This window comes from Chamaea fasciata, unplaced genomic scaffold (genome assembly GCF_029207755.1).
Source record: "Chamaea fasciata isolate MVZ Bird 193981 ecotype frontalis unplaced genomic scaffold, bChaFas1.0.hap1 SCAF_3, whole genome shotgun sequence".
Taxonomy (NCBI): domain Eukaryota; kingdom Metazoa; phylum Chordata; class Aves; order Passeriformes; family Sylviidae; genus Chamaea; species Chamaea fasciata.
In genome coordinates, this window is record NW_027094088.1 from 62768502 (window position 1) to 62789954 (window position 21453).

The 21453-nt window shown below is 35.5% G+C and overlaps 1 protein-coding gene across 37 annotated transcripts in view; it reads left to right on the top strand.

Moving 5' to 3' along the window:
- Window positions 1–741: 741 nt before the first annotated feature.
- Window positions 742–21453, top strand: part of TRDN (triadin) — a 225433-nt gene continuing 204721 nt past the window's right edge. For 25 of the 37 annotated variants that reach the window (XM_066179270.1, XM_066179285.1, XM_066179273.1 and 22 more), the window contains exon 1: window positions 744–1202. In XM_066179270.1, the coding sequence (XP_066035367.1) occupies window positions 1181–1202 (22 nt within the window). In that variant the 5' untranslated portion in view covers window positions 744–1180. Of the gene's footprint in view, window positions 1203–19133; window positions 19230–21453 lie in introns of those variants that run through there. The other 12 variants (XM_066179289.1, XM_066179279.1, XM_066179304.1 and 9 more) reach the window with 6 other exon arrangements.

Here is a 21453-nt window from a genome sequence, read left to right on the forward strand (position 1 = left end):
TAGCAGGAGCTATTTAAGATGGTTTCTGATTTCATGTGACGATGACATTTAGGCAGAGGTACGCTGGCTTGAGGGCACTTTTTTGCTAAGTTCATTTTCAAACTCTTGACCACATACATAATTCTACAGCTGTGAAATTGCAAGCAGTGCAATGAAAAGGTTTATCAGGATTTGAAATAATTATTCTTATTTAAGTTGTTAATATTTTACTTCCTCTAAATGATTTTAAGAATCCACTTCTTTTCAGTTTTACAAAATCTTTTTTAAAATCACAGTGTTTTGGAGCTACTTAAATATTTCCATGAATCAGACATAGGAAACCAAATCTGATCTACTTAATATTTTTGCTTATTTTCCTCCATATATCTAGACTATGTAAAATATTATTATTTAAATTTTTAACAGTGCTCTGTAATACTTAGATGAACTTCACAGGTATGTGTGATAATTGCAGCAAATCACAAAAGGACAAAAAAAAAATCCAAACCAATTTCATTGGTTTAAATTGGTGTCTTGTTTGGTTCTAAACTACAGCTAAGAGTCGAAGTGGAGAAAATCACCTAAATTTACCCTCCCCCTTAGTCAGCGGTGAGCTCCATAGGACCCTCCCCAAGCCATATAAGGCCGGGAAGAATGTGCTAAGCACTGAGTGTGCTAAGAATAAAGTTGTACTGGGATGGATAAGGTTACTTTGAACTCTATATTTCATGTTTCCTGACATACGCCTCAAAGAACTGCAATTATGCTAGTAAGGCTGTAGGAGAAGTTGAACAGCTCTTTCCCAGTTCTTTTGATTTTAGCTGCCTCTCCATGAATTCCTGTCCTATTTAGAGCTGTGGGTTTTTACGTTTTATTTGTGGTGTGCGTGGTTCTGGGGATATTAGAAAAACGTGCTGAAGGATCACTCTGAGGCATGGCTATTTTTGTTAGAAGCTGATACTTTAGACTGAGCTTTAAGTATTGCCTCTGGAAGGCCTTGGGTTGTTCTGGGAGGCCAGGATTTTGCAGAGGAAACAGACATTTCAGGGAGCATAAAAGAAGAAGGAACACAATTAGAAAAAGCAGAGGACCTGCCTCCTTCTCATTCTGCAACTCCTGTGAGAGTCAGCCACCCAGAAGTACTGTCTAAGCTGCCACAGTAAATCTTGATCTTTAAAACAGAGTATCTCTTACCATCATCATGGCCGAGATAACAGCAGAAGGTACAGTAACTATTTTCAAATATAATTAACCAAAAATGATATGTGCTTTAACAGTATAATTGAACTGACATGTCAAAATGATTTGTTGCTCTTAGCAAGTAGCGTTTTCACTGCAGGATCATTTAATTTAGTTTTCTGGATTTCTTTTTATTTTTTTCCTGTTTTTCTTTTTCTTTATTTTTTTTTCTTTTTACTTTTTCACTCCTGTAGGCTGAGTTTTTACCAGTTACTGAAGCAAGTTCTCTGTACACCTCTAAAAATAACCTTAGTTTCATTTGCAGAACACCATTATTTAGGCAGCTCCATTAGAGTGCTACAAACAGGGAATGTCTGAAGTTCAGGGTGCTGAATTCTCAAGCCTTTGCTCAGAAAAATCTTTGGTAGTCCCTTACAATCAGAGATTTACCAGAGTCAGAATAGCTTAATTTGTTGGCCCTGGTTTTTTCATACGGAGAACAGAGTATTTGTGAACTGTACATGAAGTTACTGAAGGGTAAGAGGTGAAAAAACCCTCTGCTATCCTTATTTACGTAGACTTCTAAGGGAGTCAATGAAAATTGTGCTGAAATAAATATGCCAGGTGTCAGCCTGCAAAATTGAAAAGCAATTGTATTTACCAATAAATACATATTCTAAAATATGACAGTTTCATGTACTTTAATATTTCCTGACCATTCATATTTAAATAACATTTTAGATGCATAACAATATTTCATCAGCTGAAGTCAGAGGGGGGATATATTTAAAATGCAACCCTCTCTAATACTGAATATTTTTAGCTGAATTTCATTCCAACTTTTTTTCCCACTGTTTATCCAATTTCAATAATGACAACAATTTCTTAATCACAAAAATACAAAAATACAAAAAACGCTTTTAAGCAGTCTTCTGAGAATTATTTTATTCTGCTTCTCAAGGCTATATGGTGTTTCAGTGCAGGAAAGATGTAGTTTTCATTTTCCATTTTTTATTGCACATAATTGTAAGAGGATTTGCATTAAGTGCTATTAGAAAGTGATCCCCTTCCTTCTTAAGGGCAGATGTTAGGACCATGTCAAGTAGCACAATCCTTGCCTGATGTCTGGTTAGCCACACCAGGGAGGCAATGTGACTTTTTTAATCAGCAGTTGGGCGGATCTATAATTTACTTCTGGCATATACTGCCAAAACAGGTGGCTCAACCTGTCAGCCCTAACCCAAATACTAACACTGGTTTATTTGGATATTCTGAACTGGATTTGTTGGAAATATTGGCTATTTTCTAGTTGTTATGAGGCAAATCTGTGAAATAACCAAATTAGCGAGATTTTTGGTCGAAAATTAATGGCAAAAAATATAAGACTTTCCAGCCAGTCTGACTTTTCAGTCATTTGGCCTATTAAAGAAAGAAAATTAAAGATTCTAGAATGAAACAAAAGATGATAGAATAAAAGAAAATAGAGTCTGAAAATGTTTTTATTTTGGTTGTATAGTGTTTTTACAGGAGTGTTTTTGTAGCTGTAACAGTGTGTGTCTTCTGTCGGGCTTTTTGTACAAAGCATAGACTTAGATGATAAGGGGCATCTGCTCCCCGGTAAGCTGACCTGTACATGTCAGGGAAATAAACTATATAATTAGTTTAGTTTAGTTATGTTTGACTTATTTTTATTTTGTCTTCATGTGCTTGGAATGCACTTGTATTGATTGACTGATTTTAAAACACTGTATCCACAAGATGGAAATTTTATTTATGGCAAAAAAGTAGGAATTCAGCCTGAAGCTAATGTTTCACTGCAATATGTTTTCCTCTGGGGCTAGTACTGGCACTCTGAGTCTGAAAGTTTAGATATAAACATAAGAAACATGTAGTTTGGATTAAAAAAAAAAAACAAACCCTATTCAACTATCTGTTACTTCACACAATTTATTTTGTTTTCCATACCACCTGCCAGCCCATGATTTGCTGGGCTCTTCTTGACTTTGCTTGGACTACACCACTTGCTAGTCGCAATAGGTATTTATAACTCTTTTTTTTTTCCACTGTCGGTGACAGAGACAGAATCTCGGGCTCCTTGCCTTTTGAGGTACCATGCTGACACATCAGAGAGAGGGCACAACAGCCAGGCTGGCACTGCCATGGCCAGTGTGGCTGCTAGTTTAGAGGCATGGTCCAGGCCTGGCAGGGTGTGCTGGGGCATCAGGGTTCTCTTTCTGACAGTCTATGTCAGGACATCCAGACACCACCACAACAATCTGTTCAGAGGTAAACTGGGCAATGGAGAGCTCTTTCAGGTCAGCAGCATGATAATGACAATGAGATTAAGTTACTTAAATATGTAGTCAATAAGCAATTACCCTACACTCTCTACTTGCACCAAATCCCACATGTGCTACTTATTCTTTTACACAGGTACAAATTGTTAGTTGTGGAAATACTGGTGAAATGTACACTGCGAAAGAAAAAATGAGATCCCTGAAGACAGCAGTTTATAAATGTCCTTAGAAATTTGGCAGGACCTATGTCTCTAGCTGTCAAGCATTTAGGAGAAGATTCCAAAGGATTATCTTCAGCATTCTCAAGTTACGTATCATTGCAATCACAGAAATGTACTATTAAAAAGTGGAAGTCCTTAAAATTGCATTAAGAAAAGGTACAAAGACTCAGTACAGAGAGTAAGCACTCTGTTATACTCTCAGGATCTAATGTTATTATTAGTATTAGTCATATAATTATAATGAATACTAATTATTGCTCTTGTTATTATTACATTTAAGCAGTGACTGTGTATTCTTGTAGCAGCCAGGATCTTTACTGTGGTCCACTTAAGACTGTCTAAAAAGCCATGGGTGTCTAACTAGGCTACTCCACTGTGTCTGTGAACAAAGGGATTGGACTGGACTTATAGTTGGAGCTGCCGCCACTGGAACACGAACAGAAAAAGGCTGACACCTCTGAGAAATGGCTTCTGCCGATGCACAGCGTAATCTGCATGTGCACAGCAGCTCCAGCACCACCCCTAGAGCTGGTCCTTTCTAGTCCAATCTCCTGCAGGTCACAGTGCAAGGTTGATGGCCATCCCCTGACATTTTATCCTCCCAGGCAGGGAAGAATGGGCAGAGACTCAGCTCTTCTTGCTGCAATGCTCAGGAGACTGTGCACTGATCTAATCCAGGGAGGTGAGGAGAGGAGAAAGACAAGGTTTCTCTGCCAGCTGTTAGTCTGCCACAACTTATTTCCCCAGTGGAGCAAGAGAGAAGCAGGAGTCAAATAGAAATGTGACAATGAGTCACAGTTTGGTCCTTATTTTGCTGCTGAGAGCTGTGCAACTACATATTTCCCCTGTCTGGGAGCAGGCTGCAAGGAGACAGGCTAGCCCCAAGGCTACACACAGCTTGTCAGTGACAAGATCAAAATTAGCTTCTGCATTTCAGCCCTTTTCTCAGGCTATTGGATAACTATGAAAAGTTAAAAGATGTAAACCATTTCAAAAGGCAAAAAGATGTGTACACTGGAAGATTAGCAGACAAGAAACTACTACTGTATGAAAAATAACACATCAGAGCCAGAGGGAAAAATCCCAATTATTTCACAAGTGTGATGGTCAGAAGCTAACAGAAGTATACAATTGGCAAAATGTTTAATGAAGACATACTAGAGGCAAGAGGCAGATAGCTACTTCTCATGGTAATTCATGAGTTGCTGCTAGAGGTGCCAGCTGTGCTGACTGCAACAGGGGCTTAGATGAATAAATTGGATTAGATGATTCATTTTGATGGCTAAAGGCATAAGAGGTTTCCTACCCTTCAGTTAGACTGCTGTTTATGCTTGGAGATGGGATGTTTCTATAGAATCTATCTGCATCTAGCAAATTTTCAAAATGAAAAGGTGTCTTCTTTTTCTGCTTTTCAGTGTTGATGAGGAAGAACATGGTATACATATTATAGCAGGGTGAGGAAAATACAACAGTTTTAGCTATGATTTTTTTTAAGGCATCTGTCTGCTCGTGTTCAGAACAACCAGGTAAAATCAACAGCCTAATTACACAAAGTGGCAAAAAAAAGTCAGAAAACCCAGGTCTACCTGTAAAAAAGTCTTTGTGGGGAACAGAAGCTCCAAATTCTTACCAAAATTCCTTAAGAATTATATTCCCCTGTGACTGTGAGCCTGTACAACCATGCTGGTTATTTTGACTTCACCCTTGGTGTTTTCTCACAGCCTGTTGAGGCAAGCATGAGGCCAAATTGATTAGCTTGACTTTTAGGTTTAAGAATTTGTGGACAATTCTACTCAAAGCTGATACAGTATTTATGCACCTTCAGTTGGCACAAGACACACTTATAATTCCTTATCTTAGGTAGCTCCTTAGAGAGTCAGGAGCTTAGCTCTGGACAGAAGGAAGACTGAAAACCTGTAAACCAGGGGGCCAAGCTAATGCATTGCGTTAGTACACAACAGGCTAAAAGTGTGTGTGTGTACAGTTAGCTCCTGTTCACTTGTGGGCAAACAGCTGGACTGTAGCTCTGAATATTTATTCACTTTTTTTCGTTTTTAAAGAACCTTGTTATCTTAAGTGTTTGGGGCATATTTTAATGTTACTTATTTAATGAGAAATGTTTCTAAAATGCTACTAATGTTTTCAAGTTATTGGGAAGATCAGTTACCACTGACTTAAAAATTAAATCTGTGCAACTACTTACATTCTCAGAAGTACCAATCTACAGTTTCAGAGACCTAAACCTTGAAAAAAATTTTAGTCTAGAAATATTTTAAGTACTTTTACCCATTGCCTACAATATAAACACTGAGTAAGAGGTAGGTTCTTTGTTTTCTTACTGCTCATTTCTGGAAAGCAAAACCTGTTTCACTTTAAAACAGTTCATTATACAGGTCTGGCCTTAGTTCAGGACACACTGCAGAGACAGAAAGAAACCCGAGTTATCCTTTTTGAAGCAGGTCATCCATTTACAGAAATAATAATAAAAAAAAAAATTCTTTTCTTTCAAATGCTGACAGTCACTGGTTTCTTCTTTTTTTAAAAAGATTGAACTAGTGGAAACTACTCATTTTAGCAGTTTTAACCATACTATAGTAGTGAGGGTGAATTGCTTTAAATCAAAATGATTGAAAAACATTTTGATTTAGATTGTTGATTTTAATCATGATTTCAATGAACAAACAAGAAACCTGGATTTCAAAATAGCAATTTTCAAGTTTTTTACATATGTCATATATCATTCTTTTTCCCAAAAGAAACTAATATGGCAACTGAATACAGCCCTTCTCATTTAATTTGTGCCTTTTAGAGAGAAAGATAACCTAAATATCTGTCTAATAAAAATTTCTATATTTTCAGAATAATTTATACGGTTTCTTAGCTTTTTCATCATTTTTGTGGGGTTTTTTAATGCTGAAGAATGGTAAATGGAGCATTTCTCTTTTTGCAAGATAATGGTTTCATTTTTACTTGTGGTTTCTGTCAAGCTTCATTAGGATGGAAATTGGAATTCAATTAAAATGGTACAAACCCAGCATTTAAAATTGTTTATATATGTACATTTACATACTGGTTAAATAGAAAAAGTCCATTTTAAATATAAGTTGTTTTGATAAGTTAAATGATTTATTAAACAAATATAGCGCTATTTCTAATTTAGGTCCTGGCCTCTGCATCCCACAAGAATATATAACTGATAGAGCTCATTTTCTTTCACATAATGTTTATTTAAAGGTTAAAGAAAGAAAAAAATGTTTCCTACTTTTTTAAAAAAATCCTTATTAGTCCTTGATATAAATAAGATAATAATTGAGTTCAAATAGTTAAATAAATTGAAATAAGGAACACATTCTTTGCATTTGCAAACAGGCTATACTCTCAACAAAAGGCTGCCTTAATTTGACTTCATCTGGTCAGCCAGTGGTTTCCAACAATTTAGTGATTTCTTTAACTCTTTTCAAAGCTGTAATGGCTTAATCATAGCCTTTTTTTAATAAACATGATTTCTATAAATAGTAAAATAAAATTGCAGTATTGTGAAAGTGTGGTCCTTAGCATAGGGATATCTTAAAATAATTTCAATTTTAAAGGGCATTTTTTTAAAATTACATTTATTGAAAATTTTAGTTTATGATCCAAAAAGAATCAATAATTATATTCCCTGACTATATCCCCCACTGCAGCCTCATTTTAGTGGGTCTTAAAAAGGAGGATTGTTGAGCAGTAATATTGAAATGTCTTCAGAGAGGTGTGAAAGAGGAACACAGTTTTTCACTGATTTAAAACCAAACCAAAGGTATGGTCAAAGAGAACTTGCAGAGACTGGTAGGCTTCATATCCTTGCTGCTTTACATTGACAGATCAGACTGGTCATACAGTACATGAAGTAGACAAGCAAGATAAGTAGGATATCAAATCACTGCATCTAAACACTTCACTTAAAGAGATGGACAACCAGCTGTGCTTATTATCTATATGATCCCACTGTCATGTTCTCTTGCCATCTTTAAACACTTTTTTAATATTTAATATTTTAGCCATATCCCTGTGCCTTTATATAGTACATCTTGCTTTACTGCTTTGGAACAGACCATTCAGACTTTAGATTCCTGAGTGGGAGTGTGTTTAAGTTGTATGTGGTCAAAAGGGACCAGCAAGATTTAGCTTCTGATTTTTTTCCTAATATGTGCCTACAGCACAGTTGATTTATGTAAGAAAGTCTATTTTGGGAACTGCAAAACAACTACGTGGCTACCAAATCTTTGACTAATGGAAGAGATAGTGACACCAATGGGTAGCAGAAATACCAGATGACACTGCTGAGAGATTTTGTTCTGTCCCATATTCTGTCCTTTTCTTCATGGTCTCCAATACCTTTTCGTCCCCCTCCTCTAAATGCAAAACATAATGAGAAGAACATAATAAAGCACACTGTAAGCAGCTACATTGTTCTTTAGACTCATTATATTTTGAGTAAAAGAGATGAGCTAACAAAAGACGTCATACAAGGTAGAGGAGGCTAAACAGAAAGAAAACCATAGGAGGTACTGATTTTAAAAAAATATTTTTTTTTTTAATCCCAAATGGTCCATATGCTAAAACTTACCTATGTTATCCTTTCACTTATATCAGTTCAGTTGCTCAAAATCATAGCCAGTGCTGAGCTTTGTCCTTACAAATCAGTATGAAAAGCTGTGGCTTTAAGTCTTGAATAAGCCTCACTTGAGTCCAGGGGCAGATTTAACCTTCTTTTAGAATAAATCTGGGAGCACAGTATGATCTTGTATCTGGTCTAGAAGTTCTGCTTGGTGCCATGCAAAGGCATTTACCATAAGAAAGGAAAGTATTAAATGCCAGGCACAGAAAAGCTTTCTCACTGGAGAAGTCTCCTCTTTCTATCTTCAAAGATAGTTTTAAAAAAATCCTTTACAAATATGTAATAAGTAAAGATCTGCTACTCCCCGTACGTGCTTATGTTCTCACAACTTCAAAAGTATTTCTGTACCTTTGCCTGGAGTTAAATTGTCAAAGGCACAATGAATCTAAGCCTCCTTTGGTATGTAAATGAACTCAATCTTTTCCTATATTCCATTATGTAGATTTAAGTTGTGGTTCTCTATGCGTGTCAGGAAGGCTAAATCTTGTTTCAGTCTTTGCTGAGAAGCTTTCCACAATTGACACAATTACCATAAATATAGTTTTCTGGTAACTATTTTACTGTTTTTAGAGGCCTAATTTAATACATCTTTTTCAATGTTAAGGTCCTTATTTTGCATGGATCTTTTCCTCCTGTAGCAGGTGGGACCTAATTTTGGCTTCGGGTCTATCCATTCAATTCTTACTGAAGTCATCTGTATTAGTACATGAACACATCTGGTGTAGGATACGCCTTGACACCCCAAAGAGGTGATAACCCATATATATGGTACAGTTCAGGTTATATACATTGAATAGTTTGGAATCACAATATTTAAACTGTAAAAATTAAACTGTATAAATTCAGTAAAATTTCAATGGCTTTTTCTAGGGAAAACATTAAAACTCACTTTTTTCCTAGAAGTTTTGCATCACTGTTCAAGATAGGAATAAAAAATGTGAGCATTTTACAGGGAGGCATCCAAAGTTAGGCTCACCCTTTTATATATTTATTGTTGATTTGGTTTGTTGGTTGTTTTTTTTTTTTATTTTTAGTTTTATTTTTTTTTACCAGGAGTGTTAATATAATACTATTATAATAAAAGATCTGTGGTAGAGATTGAGTGTAAACCCCTCCTGTCTGGGACAGCTACATGACTGCATCCTATGAGTTGGAGCAGAAGCACTACTATTCTACTCTAAATTTATCTTGCAACCTGTTAAGTCCATGAAGATGTTATTTTGCAGTAGAAAGTGAATTCAGAGAACACAAGGTTTTCTGCTGATTTAAAAATGTAAGGGCACAGAAACCTTTTTTTTTTTCTTATCTGTAAATATATTTGATAAAGTTTTTACTTTGGTAAGAGACATGTCAACTTAAAACTAAATACAAGCATATTTTTCCCAGCAAGAGTAGCCCCATTATCAGATGCTCAAGCAGAATTATTCCATGTGAGATATATTTATCCTAAAATTCCTCTCTTGTTCTGACATTGTGATTTTCTTTTGATTAAATAGAAGCCACCTGAAATGTTCTGAACAATACAATGCTCTACTCTGCTGTTAGCAAAATAGATGAAGTGATGAATTTCCAGATAAGTAGCAGTGAAAACTCTTCCAGCTTACTCTTTCTCTTCCTTCCCCCTCCAGAAATAAGTTTAGTGTGTCCCTCTGCCCAGAGACAGAGCTCCATGCCTATTCCTTTCATTTATCACAAGGGAGATATCCATAGATTTCATAATACAACTTGGCTGTATTTTGCCTGCAAGTTCTTATTGAACCTGAAGTGTCCGGTGGTTTGTTGTTGTTTTCTTTATACAGTGCCCATGTGAGAACAATCACAATGGAAACTTTGCTAGGTCCCTATTACTCTGGAAAGAAAGGAACTTTGGAAATTTTATGGAAAACAGCTACAAATACATGACAATGCAATTTTGGGAAATCTTGGCAAGATTAGCTACAAATATTGATGAGGTTTCAGCATACACTTAGAATTAAAATTAAATGTGAATTAAAGTGTGCATATGCAGATATTAGTGCATTCGGAAGGGGAATCAGCAATTTTGCCAGAGTTAATGAATTAAGATAATTTTAACTATGCAGAGAAAACAGTGATGAGAACTAGGATTTTGTCTAAAAAACTAATTAGTAGAAAATTCCTTTGAAGCATGTATTTGCCATTTTTTCATTCATCAATCAGGATAGGCAAATGCATTTCACACTGAGAATGCTAAGGGCAGTTTCACAAAAGGGAAAGTTAGTCAGTTGTAAAGCTAACTTCTACAACAATGTTGCTATCCACTCTTCAGTGTGTCATTCTAAGTTTAGATCAGAAATAATGTCACATCTGTGAAGTCTGTCAGGACTATAAGGTAGCCCTGGATCTATTTTTTTTTTTTTTTCCCTGTGGTAGTGCTGAGGTAGGGCTACATTGGTCTAATGACTTTACTTCATGCAGCTGGAAACAGTCTCTTCTCTAGGATCCTAAAATAATTTAAAGATTCTTTGATTTCCTTAATATTTTACAGAATAAAATCTTTTTTGTAATAATTTTAAACTTTAATGTGCTAGTAAAGTGAATATTAAACTATACAACTGTCTAAAAGCACCCTCTCATGCCTGGAGAAAAGAAGGTTCTGGGGACACCTTATCCTTCTCTTCCTGAAAGCAGATAGTAGTGAGATGGGGTTCAGCCTCTTCCAGGCAAAAGTGGCAGGACAAGAGGACACAGCCTCTAGCTGCACCAAGGAAGGTACAGGCTGGAATTCAGGAGAATTCCTTCATAGAAAGATTAAAATACATTGGAATGGACTGCCCAGGGAGATGGTGGAGTCTATCCCTGAAGGAGTTCAGGAAACCACTGGGCATGGTAACCAGTGCCCTGGTCTAGTTGGCAAGGTGGTAATCAGTCAAAGTTTGAACTCAATTATCTCAGATATCTTAACCCTAAATGATTCTGTGATTCTGTGATTAAATTCTGGAGAATATTTTTAGTGCTTACTTGTGGTGTTCTGATCATAAATCATGCTTTACATTTTCCGCTGGATGACTGGGTTTTTCACGAGTAGCACAAAGAAGAAGAAAAGTGATTACTACACTCTTCATTCTCCTGGAAGCATCTGGCTACAAGACCTATGACATTCCTCACTACCCCCTGCCAGAGCCATTTGCAGTGAGATGCCTCTCCTTCCAGTGCTGGATGGCTGCAGTACTCCCATGTCCCCAGGTGCAAGAAACTGGGCAGCTGAGCCGGTGCTCCCCACAGGAACACACCTCTCCAACCCACCTTCATGCCTCACTTTCCACACCATTTGCACTCCCATTAATCATCCTGCCTGTTAAATCTTAGTTCTGCTGCCTCAAATCAGTGCTACTTCAAGCAGAACAGACAGCACAGTACTTCTTAGTTCTTGTAGTTACAGTGCTTTTGAGTTTATTCTCAAATATCAGAAATCTTTATATTCTGAAATATTTTTTCAGCATAACAGAAATTTATCTTAGATACTGCAACCTTTGTATAAAATTTCAGCTAACCCTCTCCATTATTCTCTCTGTGGTACTGAGACACTCAGAGCTGTAAAAGCAGAATATTTATTTCAAATATCATGAAGTTGTAATCATTGATTCCTTGTATCTGAAGACTCTGCCACTTTCCCCTCTGTTTTTTCATCAAGCTGTTTACATATTCTTGGCATTTCTCAAATGTGAATACAATTTTAACATCCAGATGCTCCATCTTCCCCTGAAAATGCCCAGGTAGGCAGATATGCATCACATCTTCTTTTGAAAACAGATGTACTTTGGTTTCATTGGAGCAATTCCAGTGTCGGTCTTGTCCCACTGGAGGAAACAGCTGTTCTTCAGGTGAAACTATTTAACGAAGAACAAAAAACATCTTATAATATGTGTCTGTTTTCTAGCCCAGAAATCCAATTTTTAGCCAATTCCACGTCTCCCTGTTTTTCTATGTTTACACCAATATCAGGAAGGGAGACCTTTCTTCTTGTCCTGTACAATGTCTACAAAAAAATTCTGCAGAAGCCTGAATTCCTGGCCTTGTGAACACACAGGACATAAAAAATTATTATAATGAATAATAGGTCTTTGAGTTACAGGTTAGAAAGAAATTGTGGAATAAAAGCTTGTAAGTCTGTTAAAATTCTCTGGATTTTCTTCCCACCCTGACTACTCATTTTCTCAGTTGCCTGGTGAACAGCTTGTAGTTTGCTATGTAATATGGAAATCAATCTCCAGTCTGCAAAAAAAACCCAAAAAAACAACAACAAAAAAAAACCTAACCAACCAATCCACCCAAAAAACACCAACAGGCTTCTTCCTTTGTACAAGAGTAGGTATCAAATCAAGGAAAATATATAAAGTGTGCTAAAAAATTGAGTGTTTTCAAATGCCTGTGAAGTCCTCGTTGTACATGGTGTTCTTCTTTCTCTTGTCATCTTTGAATGCAAGCAATACCAAAGCCCCTTCTCGTGTAGGGCATGCTTTACTTAAGTAAATGTAAATTAAACATGAGCTGCATTAACACACTTTAAATCAGAATATGCTGTGTATTCTGCAGACAGAGAAATGAAGGTGTCAAAATCTTCACACTTCATGCACTTCACTGAAGAACTGTTCCTAAATTTTAGGTTGTAAAAACATATTGTAAACTTCAGAAACTTCAGTGTATTTTTGAAATTATATTTTAATATAATCGTTTTCTCAGTAGTTTCCTCACTAAAACAACTTCCTTTTTTTTCCAGTTGTCTCTAAGGAATATACAAGTAAGACCCACCTTCCCATAGATTGAACTGGTTCAAGTTAGTGGGAATGAAAACTCAGCTAATACTTTCAGCTTTCACAGGATGTATTCTCTACACTCCAATTCTTGAAGATAACATTCGAAGTTTTTTCCTATCTTAGTCCTATTTTTATTCCACTTTTGGTGTTTACTGTAAACTTTTTTACATTTGCCAACTCGTTGAATATTTCTAGTCAATGCCTTTGAAATAACCTTTTTTGCTACTACTGATAACAAAATCCGTGTTGTCCTTAAGGTTTTTGTAGAGAATAATTTCACTTTGCTTAATTATGTGTCTTCAAAAAGTAGATGCACTTATGTAGACCTTTAATGAATGTTGTCTGCATGAAATTTGCTAAAACCCTGAATTTGGTTTTGGCAAAGATTCACCTCTTTTCAGCCACGATCAGGACTGTCTATGTCAGCTTTCAATTTTTCCACTTCTTTCATGCCTTTGTTTGTTTCAATTGAAAGAATCAAGGTTTCCTGACACATTAAATATAGAAATGTTACCTTTTATTCTCACAGTGACTGAAGAGTGTATTTTCAATTGCTTTGAATAGAACTAGAACTGTAGTGGTGTCTCATCAGCTGAAAAAGATGAGTACCTATTTTATGTGAAAAAGCACATATTTTGAGTCTTTTATTAGCATTTACTACTTTTCTGATTTACTTTCGGTTAAAGAAACATAACTTTTGTTTTAGCTTAACTACTTGCTTAAATGCCAAGGCAATGAAGAGGGAAGATAAGGAAATAATAAATTATTTTATTCTTCAGTGATTTTACAACCAGAATTTAGTGAACACACTTTTTGGACATAGATATGAATAATGTGAACTTCCAAACATATAGACTATTAATCTTCTGTGGATCTCTTGTACAAATACAATTTTCATGGCTTGTATGCTTTTGAAGGTATCATCAGAATTTATTTTGTGTAAAAGTTACCTGCCGAAATTTCCACTATATGAATCTGCAAATGCTTCAGTACTCTAACTCTTTTTAATCTCTATTTCTTTCTGAAAAAAAGTAGCTCCTGACTATAGGTGATGTGAATTGAAGTATCAGTTTGGACAGAAATACTCTGTGCATGATACAAATCATGACAATATTTTTCCATGACAAATAGATCTTACACTTTTTCATATATCCAGATTTGTTATCAACATTTTCAGTACTTGATCATAGGAATGGTGACTTTAACAAGCCCTTGATGTCTAATGATCTTCTATGTCCATTTCTGCAGTGGTTTACTAGGGAATGGCATCCTCTGAGGAATAAATGCCAGATCCAGGTTGTACTGATCCAGGTCTGAATATTTGGAAATGGAGTGAAGAACACGTAACCTCTGCCTGGCTATTTAGGGTCAAGGAAAATGTTACAGTTCTCTCTTATAACACATATCTTATGATGTCCCTTAAAAACTAATACTGCTCCTGCCCTGATCAGCAAGATAAATAAAAATAAACTGTTGATCTGGACTGTTGGTCAGGCTCAGCTGCATGTGAGACTGATGTCTTACTGTCACGGTGTCCAATGATGTGAGGATCCTAAAGACACTTTAGCTTTTCTCCACTTACCTGTCAGAAGTACCCTGCCTGTTCAGGTCCTGGGGAGTGCACAGCATGTGGTGCAGTATGTAACTAAAGTTCTAAAAGATCACCCTATACAGTTTATTCCACACTTCCTACATGAGACTTCATCAAAGGTCTAAATAAAGCACCAGTTTAAACAAACAAAAATCCAAACAAAAAATAACCAACCCACCAAACCAAAAAACCACAAACCAAACCAGGAAAAATAGCAAGTATAGTACAATGCCTTTACGCCTTCCTTACTTCATATTGTGAATGCTATTCATTATTACTCATTTAATTATATTAGATACATCTTGTGTCTATTCTTGTCTTCCACCGCAAGAGTTTAATAGTATTGTGAATGTATTGCAGCTCTGGGGGCATGGATTGTGTTAGTGAGTGAAAGATTATCAGTCATATGACCATAAGATATAGTAAATGTAAGCTCTAAAGCTGAAATATTGACTGTGAAGTAAGTGTTCATTTTCAATAGATGTGAAAGTATGCCTTTTTTATTTATTAGCACTTATATAATTACAGCTGAAGCTGCAATCTATTGATAAAATAGAAAAGGAAATTAATAAAGAAAGGTTAGATGATGAATAGGCCTTTTACTAGAATATAAAAGCCAGCAAAATCATGCCAACATGTAGGCAGGATAACTAAGAAACTCTCAAAAGATTTATTAAAAATTTAGAAAGGACCATCAAATTCTACATCTGCAGAGGACATCTCTATGTCTTTTTATTATACTGGAAAAGCTATGAATTGAAACTTCTGTATTCATATTAAAGAAATAGCAGGCAGTTGCTTGAAAGTTTTCTGAAATTAGATACACTCATGTGTTATGTTTAGTGCAGAGAAGCAGTAAGCCAGAATTTAGGAGATTCCCATTGCTTCTTTTCTTCAGAATTAAAATAATAAGGCCTTTCATCAGAATGTGAACTAGAGGGAAGATAAATATTAGAAGACTAGGAGCAAATAAATCCAGATTTGAAGATCTATAAAAACACACAAAATACAATTCCACAATTTGAGTAGAACTTGAGACTATGTGAAGATTTCGTAAATAAGAGAGCATTGTGTTTATGGACATGTTTGAGCATAATTAGAAAACTTGTGAACACAGGACAGGTTGTGAACACAATACCAGCTACCATCTCTGTTTCATCCATATGAAACAAAAGGGATTTTCTGTTGGATGGAAAGCATTGGGACAAAATTGGGACAAACATGCATGGATGTAAAGCTTTGGGACAAAAATGCATAAATATCCTTTTAATGACTGAACTTCAGGCAGAGGTATGCAACTTTGTTCTTGCCTTCTCCTATCTCACCAACAGTCAGAGAGCAAAGCACAAAATCACGAAGGTCAAGGCAAGATGCCAGGAACATTATAGAGGTCCTGCAAGCGTCTGATATTCACGCAAGGCGCTCAAGCTGGGTGGAAACTTTGCAGCACCTGCTGTTACTGTGGGCTAGGAATACTGGAGCTATATGGATCTGCCCTACAGAGAATGTGGGGAGGTGTTACAGCTTGTGAAGCATAGCTGAATGTTTTTGTGATGACTTTGTGTGTGTTTACAGCAGATGCTAAAGATTAGTTGATTTAGAATCCATGGAAGGTAATAAGGAAACTATCATTCCAATCAGGTCAAAATTGCTCCTTGATGTCATTCACTTTCAGTTCCAGTTAGCAATAATAACATTAAGGGGCCACCTCAAGATGGTGGCTTTTTTTTTTTTTTTTTTTTTTTTTTTAACTTGAAATAAAATCTTTTGAACAGTACTGAGTCAAAGCTTTAACATTATGAAAGCTTTCGGGACTGATCATGTCATTAAAATAAGTGGAAAGGTGTTCTTCTCTTCTAAGATGTAGCCCTGAGTTCTCAGGACTGCTCTGCTGAAGTCTTCTTATATGTTAATTAGTCTTCCACTGTCGAATTAGGATGAACCCTATGTCTAACACTGTAAAACAGACACAAGCACTGTGAGAGGCTATGAACTTCAGAAAAATTCACACTCCAAAAATATAAGGAAATGGATTCCCCATCCATACATAGGACAGAGTTCCCCAGAAAAAAGAACTCAGACATTTCAAGACTTTTGCTTCATTTTTATGCCAAAGTTGACTAGAAAAATGCAATGAGAGTCAATTAAAATTAGTGATAAATTTGCAACATTCTATGCTGCTGAAGAGCCTAGAGCACAAGCCTTATGAGGAGCATCTGGGGGTTATTTAGCCTGGAGAAAAGAAGGCTCAGGGGAGACCTTATTGCTCTCTGCAACCACCTGAAAGGAAGCGGTAGCCAGGTGGGGTTTGGTCCCTTCTCCCAAGTAACAAGTAATGGGGTAAGAGTAAAAGGTCTTAAGCTTTGCCAGACGAGGTTTAGGTTGGGTATTAGGAAAAATTTTCTTAATGGAAAGAGGGATTAAGTACTGGAACAAGCTGCCAAGAGAAACGGTAGTGTCACCTTTCCTGGAGGTCTTTTAAAAGATGTGGCGCTGGGGAACATAGTGTAGTGATGGCCCTGGCAGTGCTGGAGTAAATGGTTGGGCTCTGCATAATCTTAAAGGTCTTTTGAAACCTAAAGGGTTCTCTGGTTCTATGCTCTGCCAAAGAGTGTGAATTTCTTTTCTAGAACTTAGAACCTTATGCTAAGATAATTTTACAAATATGTCTCTCAGTAGACAATAATTTTTACTTCACATATATTACAAACATAGGATCTTATAATTAACATATTCTTTCTGGTTTGGGCTATGTGTTTAGAAACTTACTGTAAGTAGAGTAAAAAAAATACTTTAGACATAGTCTACATAGATAGATTTTTAAAATAACTCATCTTCTGCTTTAGGAATCTTTTCATGGAGAGAAGTTCTGGTTTTTTTTGATCTGTCACTTCATCAGAATTTGTATAAAGGACTGTTAGTCAAAAAGTAAAACTTTCATGTGAATAATTTTCAAAATTAAGATGTCACTTCTCTGAGACACTTAACAACTAAAACATGGATCTAATTTTTTTTCCTCTCCTGAGGCCAACATCCCATGTCAAAAACATCCTTCTTGGTATTATATCTTTTATATGGATAAATTTTTACATTTTAAAAGACATAAAAAGGTATTTTTTATTAATTTTATAATTCAGCAAATTTATACTGAAAAATTGGATATCTTTACAACATTAGGATTTTGTTCTGCAGTACTATTCACTGTGCCTAGTGAAAAAATCTAGGTTTTTAAAATTTCTTTATATGAAGATTATTTATGCCAAATGTTCTGGCATATATACTTGCAAAAATTAATTTGGGATTTGGATCTACTCTGTCAGATGGAAAAATAAGTTAGTATCTTTTGTAGGAAACAGGAAAACCTTAAGCTATAATAATCAGTTGATAATTCTGCCAATTCTTTCTCTGTAAATCACAAAAGGTTTATAAAGCCATTATCATACACTGGAAAAGACTAAGCAAAGAGAATATCCTGTCCTATAATATACACAAAAAAAAAGTATTTACTTTAATAAACTTGCATTTCTTGGTATGTTCCATATATATTCTCATGGCTGTCATACAACTTAGATGACATTTCAAGTTAGAGTTGGCTTAGAAATTGGAACTTCACTCATAGTTTGGGAATAAAACAAATAGTCTTTTTATGTGCACACATCAAAGTGTTCCTTTTCATGCACTCATTTTTGCAAGAAAACATCATAGCAGACACCCAAAAGCTGAATTTGTATTCCATAGTTTCTTTTTGCCGAGTAGGAGTGGAGAGGTATGGAACTGTACTTGTGAAAAAATTTTAATCCAGACATTTCTGTAATTTCAAATTTTATTTTAAATGCCACATGAATATCCCAATTCCTAATGGGGAATATTTCTAGGAACTATTATAAAGATTGGCTTGTTTCTGGAGCCAGATAAGGTAGCCAGGTAATCACTTTTTGCATTTATCACTGGGATAAGTTAGATACACGAATTTCATGTTTGTGTGGTCAGATGAAGTCTTTATTATTACATTTGTCTACTCTGCAGAGATCTGAAGAGGTGTCATAGGAAGACTTAAGTGGTAGGTGAATCTCTATTCCCTTATAATAAATGGGTTTGGCACTTGATATCCAGGTCACTGAAGCATAAGTCCCTAAACCAAGCTTTAAGCTATTCATTATGTTTCTAATGAACTTTTTATTTTCTTATTTACAATGTAATAGTGTGAAAATTAGCAATATTATATGTTCTCTGGACTTAGGTATGGGTAAAAGGTTCATTAATAGACTTATTTTTTATTAATTTACTTCTGGCTAAAACTCAGGTGTTGCTAACAATTTCTAAAACCTAGTAATGAACTCGTTCTGCCGACAGGTGTTGATTGATTTGGGCTGGCAGGAGGAGGGATGTAGAGAATGGATACAGTTACTGAAAGAATTTTGTTTTTTCCTCAGGTAGTCTTCAGAGAACCCTAAATCTTCTTGGTTTTTTCAGTGTGTACATGAGGTTCCACAAAAACATCCGCATGGGGAGAAAAAGAGAAAAGAAAAGGTACCTAGGGCTCTGTACCTAGAATATTATGTAGCAATTTTTCTCATCAAACTTAAATTGAAAAGTTTTTCACACATCCCAAAACTTGGTCAGGGTACAATCCTGAGTAAAATGGATTAAGATATGGCTTAATTATGGTAGCTGGTTCAGGAATGGGTCTCAACACTCTCAAAAATATCCCATTTTTTCCAATTACTTCATATTGATTTGAAATAAAATTTTCTTCTAAGATTTGATCATCTGGCACAAGATTCTATTAAATAAATCTTTGTAAAATAGTGTAAAGATTTTTCAGCTCTTGAGAATTTCAGAATACATGTTAGATGACAGGTGTGTTGTGAATATGAACCCTCAACAAAGATCAACTGTTCTCACTGTGACAGCATATCCTACACGTCTCAGCTGCCCTTAGAGATCATGCCTTTTTCCAAATAAAGATTAGAGATGAATGATATTATTAATTTAGTCTATCAAGGTTAAACTTCCACTTCAAATTACAATTTTAGGAATTGTTACTGAAAAAAGAACAAGAAGAAACACACCATTAATTCTTACCTAAACACTGAATTCTATTCATCTGTGTCAGTTTAAGATCGCTCTTGTGCCCTAAAATTGAAAGGATATTTTCCAAAGGATTCTTTCAGACCAAAACTAGAAGAAAATAATAAAAACCAAGAAAACCAACCCAAAGCCTTCAGATTAACCATTTCTATCATGATTGCCACTGCTTTCTAGAGTTCTTTTATTATAGGAACACACTGAATAGAAAGAGTCTACCAAAAATAATTTTGAGTTTATATTTTGATAGGAAAATAAGTTTACAAGCACATTTCAGAAAACCTATTTTCTCTAGTATTTTAGGTGCCTATGTAGTGGGTTTGCCTTTAGCTATTCTGTAAGTATACAGGTGGAGTTCTTCCACATTTATTCAAAACTAACTCCCTGATGGGAGATAGACCTTGGTTCATCTGTTTGCTATAGCTAACTACTGTCTCTTGGGGAATTGGTTATACTATTTTGTAAGCCACATAAGTTTTCTTCAGCAGCTCTCTTCCAGTTTTCTCTCTCACAGACAGGATGACCTATAATGTAGTTGCAAATTGTCATTTACAGGTGAGATCTAACAGTGACATAGATAGCTAACTTGCCACAAGCACTTATTTTATTTTGACCCTTCTGTCAGATGAGAATTTTTTGCTTTAATTTTTAACAAAGTTAATTGTACATATACATACATACACATATATATATATATATATATGTACGGCATAACTGAGTGCTGCAATTTCTGTTTTTTGCCAAAAATGCCTTTATCTTCTTTCTCTCGTAAATGACCTGCAACCAAGTTTCTTCAATATGGCATATGAGTATATACATTCAAACTAGGCATGTGGTGAACTTCATATTTGAGTGCTGTAGTGACTGGGTAGCCCCACATGGATGATTTGTCAGACCTGCACAATAACTTGTAAAGAGTATAGTAAATTATTGTTAGAACTACTTTTGTTTTCAGAGTCTGTAAATGCCAGTCCATTAGGATGTAAAATTGGTCCAACCTTCATGGTCTTATTAGCTTGGAATAAAAGAAATCAAGTAAATAATCTTATTAACCATTCCTCAGTACACTTATTGGAGAGAAAATAGTAGTTCCATCAGAGGAAACACAGATCTGAAATTGTTTTTACAGAGTTTCTTTATACTGGTAGACTTGTCCAGAGTGAAGAACCTACCATTTATTCTAGTAACTTTTCTTATATATTAGGACTATCGTCATTTTACAGATGAGAACAGATAAATTTTTTTCAACCATTAAAAATAAGTCAGTGTTTTTTTTCTAATCCCTTCTGAATATTTCAAGGATGTGTTGAGTTGAGTTTCCAAAATCTAATAACAAGGGGACTACACACAGTGCTCTTGCTTCAGAAGATCTACTGCTATTAAGAGATAAATGGCAATCATTTTTCTTCAACTTTCATTTTGACATTTTAAAAGATAAGATGTACCTCTCAGCTTATATCAACTCAGAAGTGTGTCTAAATATCCCTTTGGCATCTCTTTCTGAAATGTCAGATTGCTAAGATGAACGGGAAGGTAAAACTTTTTACTGTTTCAGAGCACCAATTTATTTTCAAAGAAAGGAAAATATTACTATCAATCAATTAAATAATTCAGATGCGGAACCAAACAAATAATGGATTTTTCAGGCTGCTGCTAGTTTAGGATT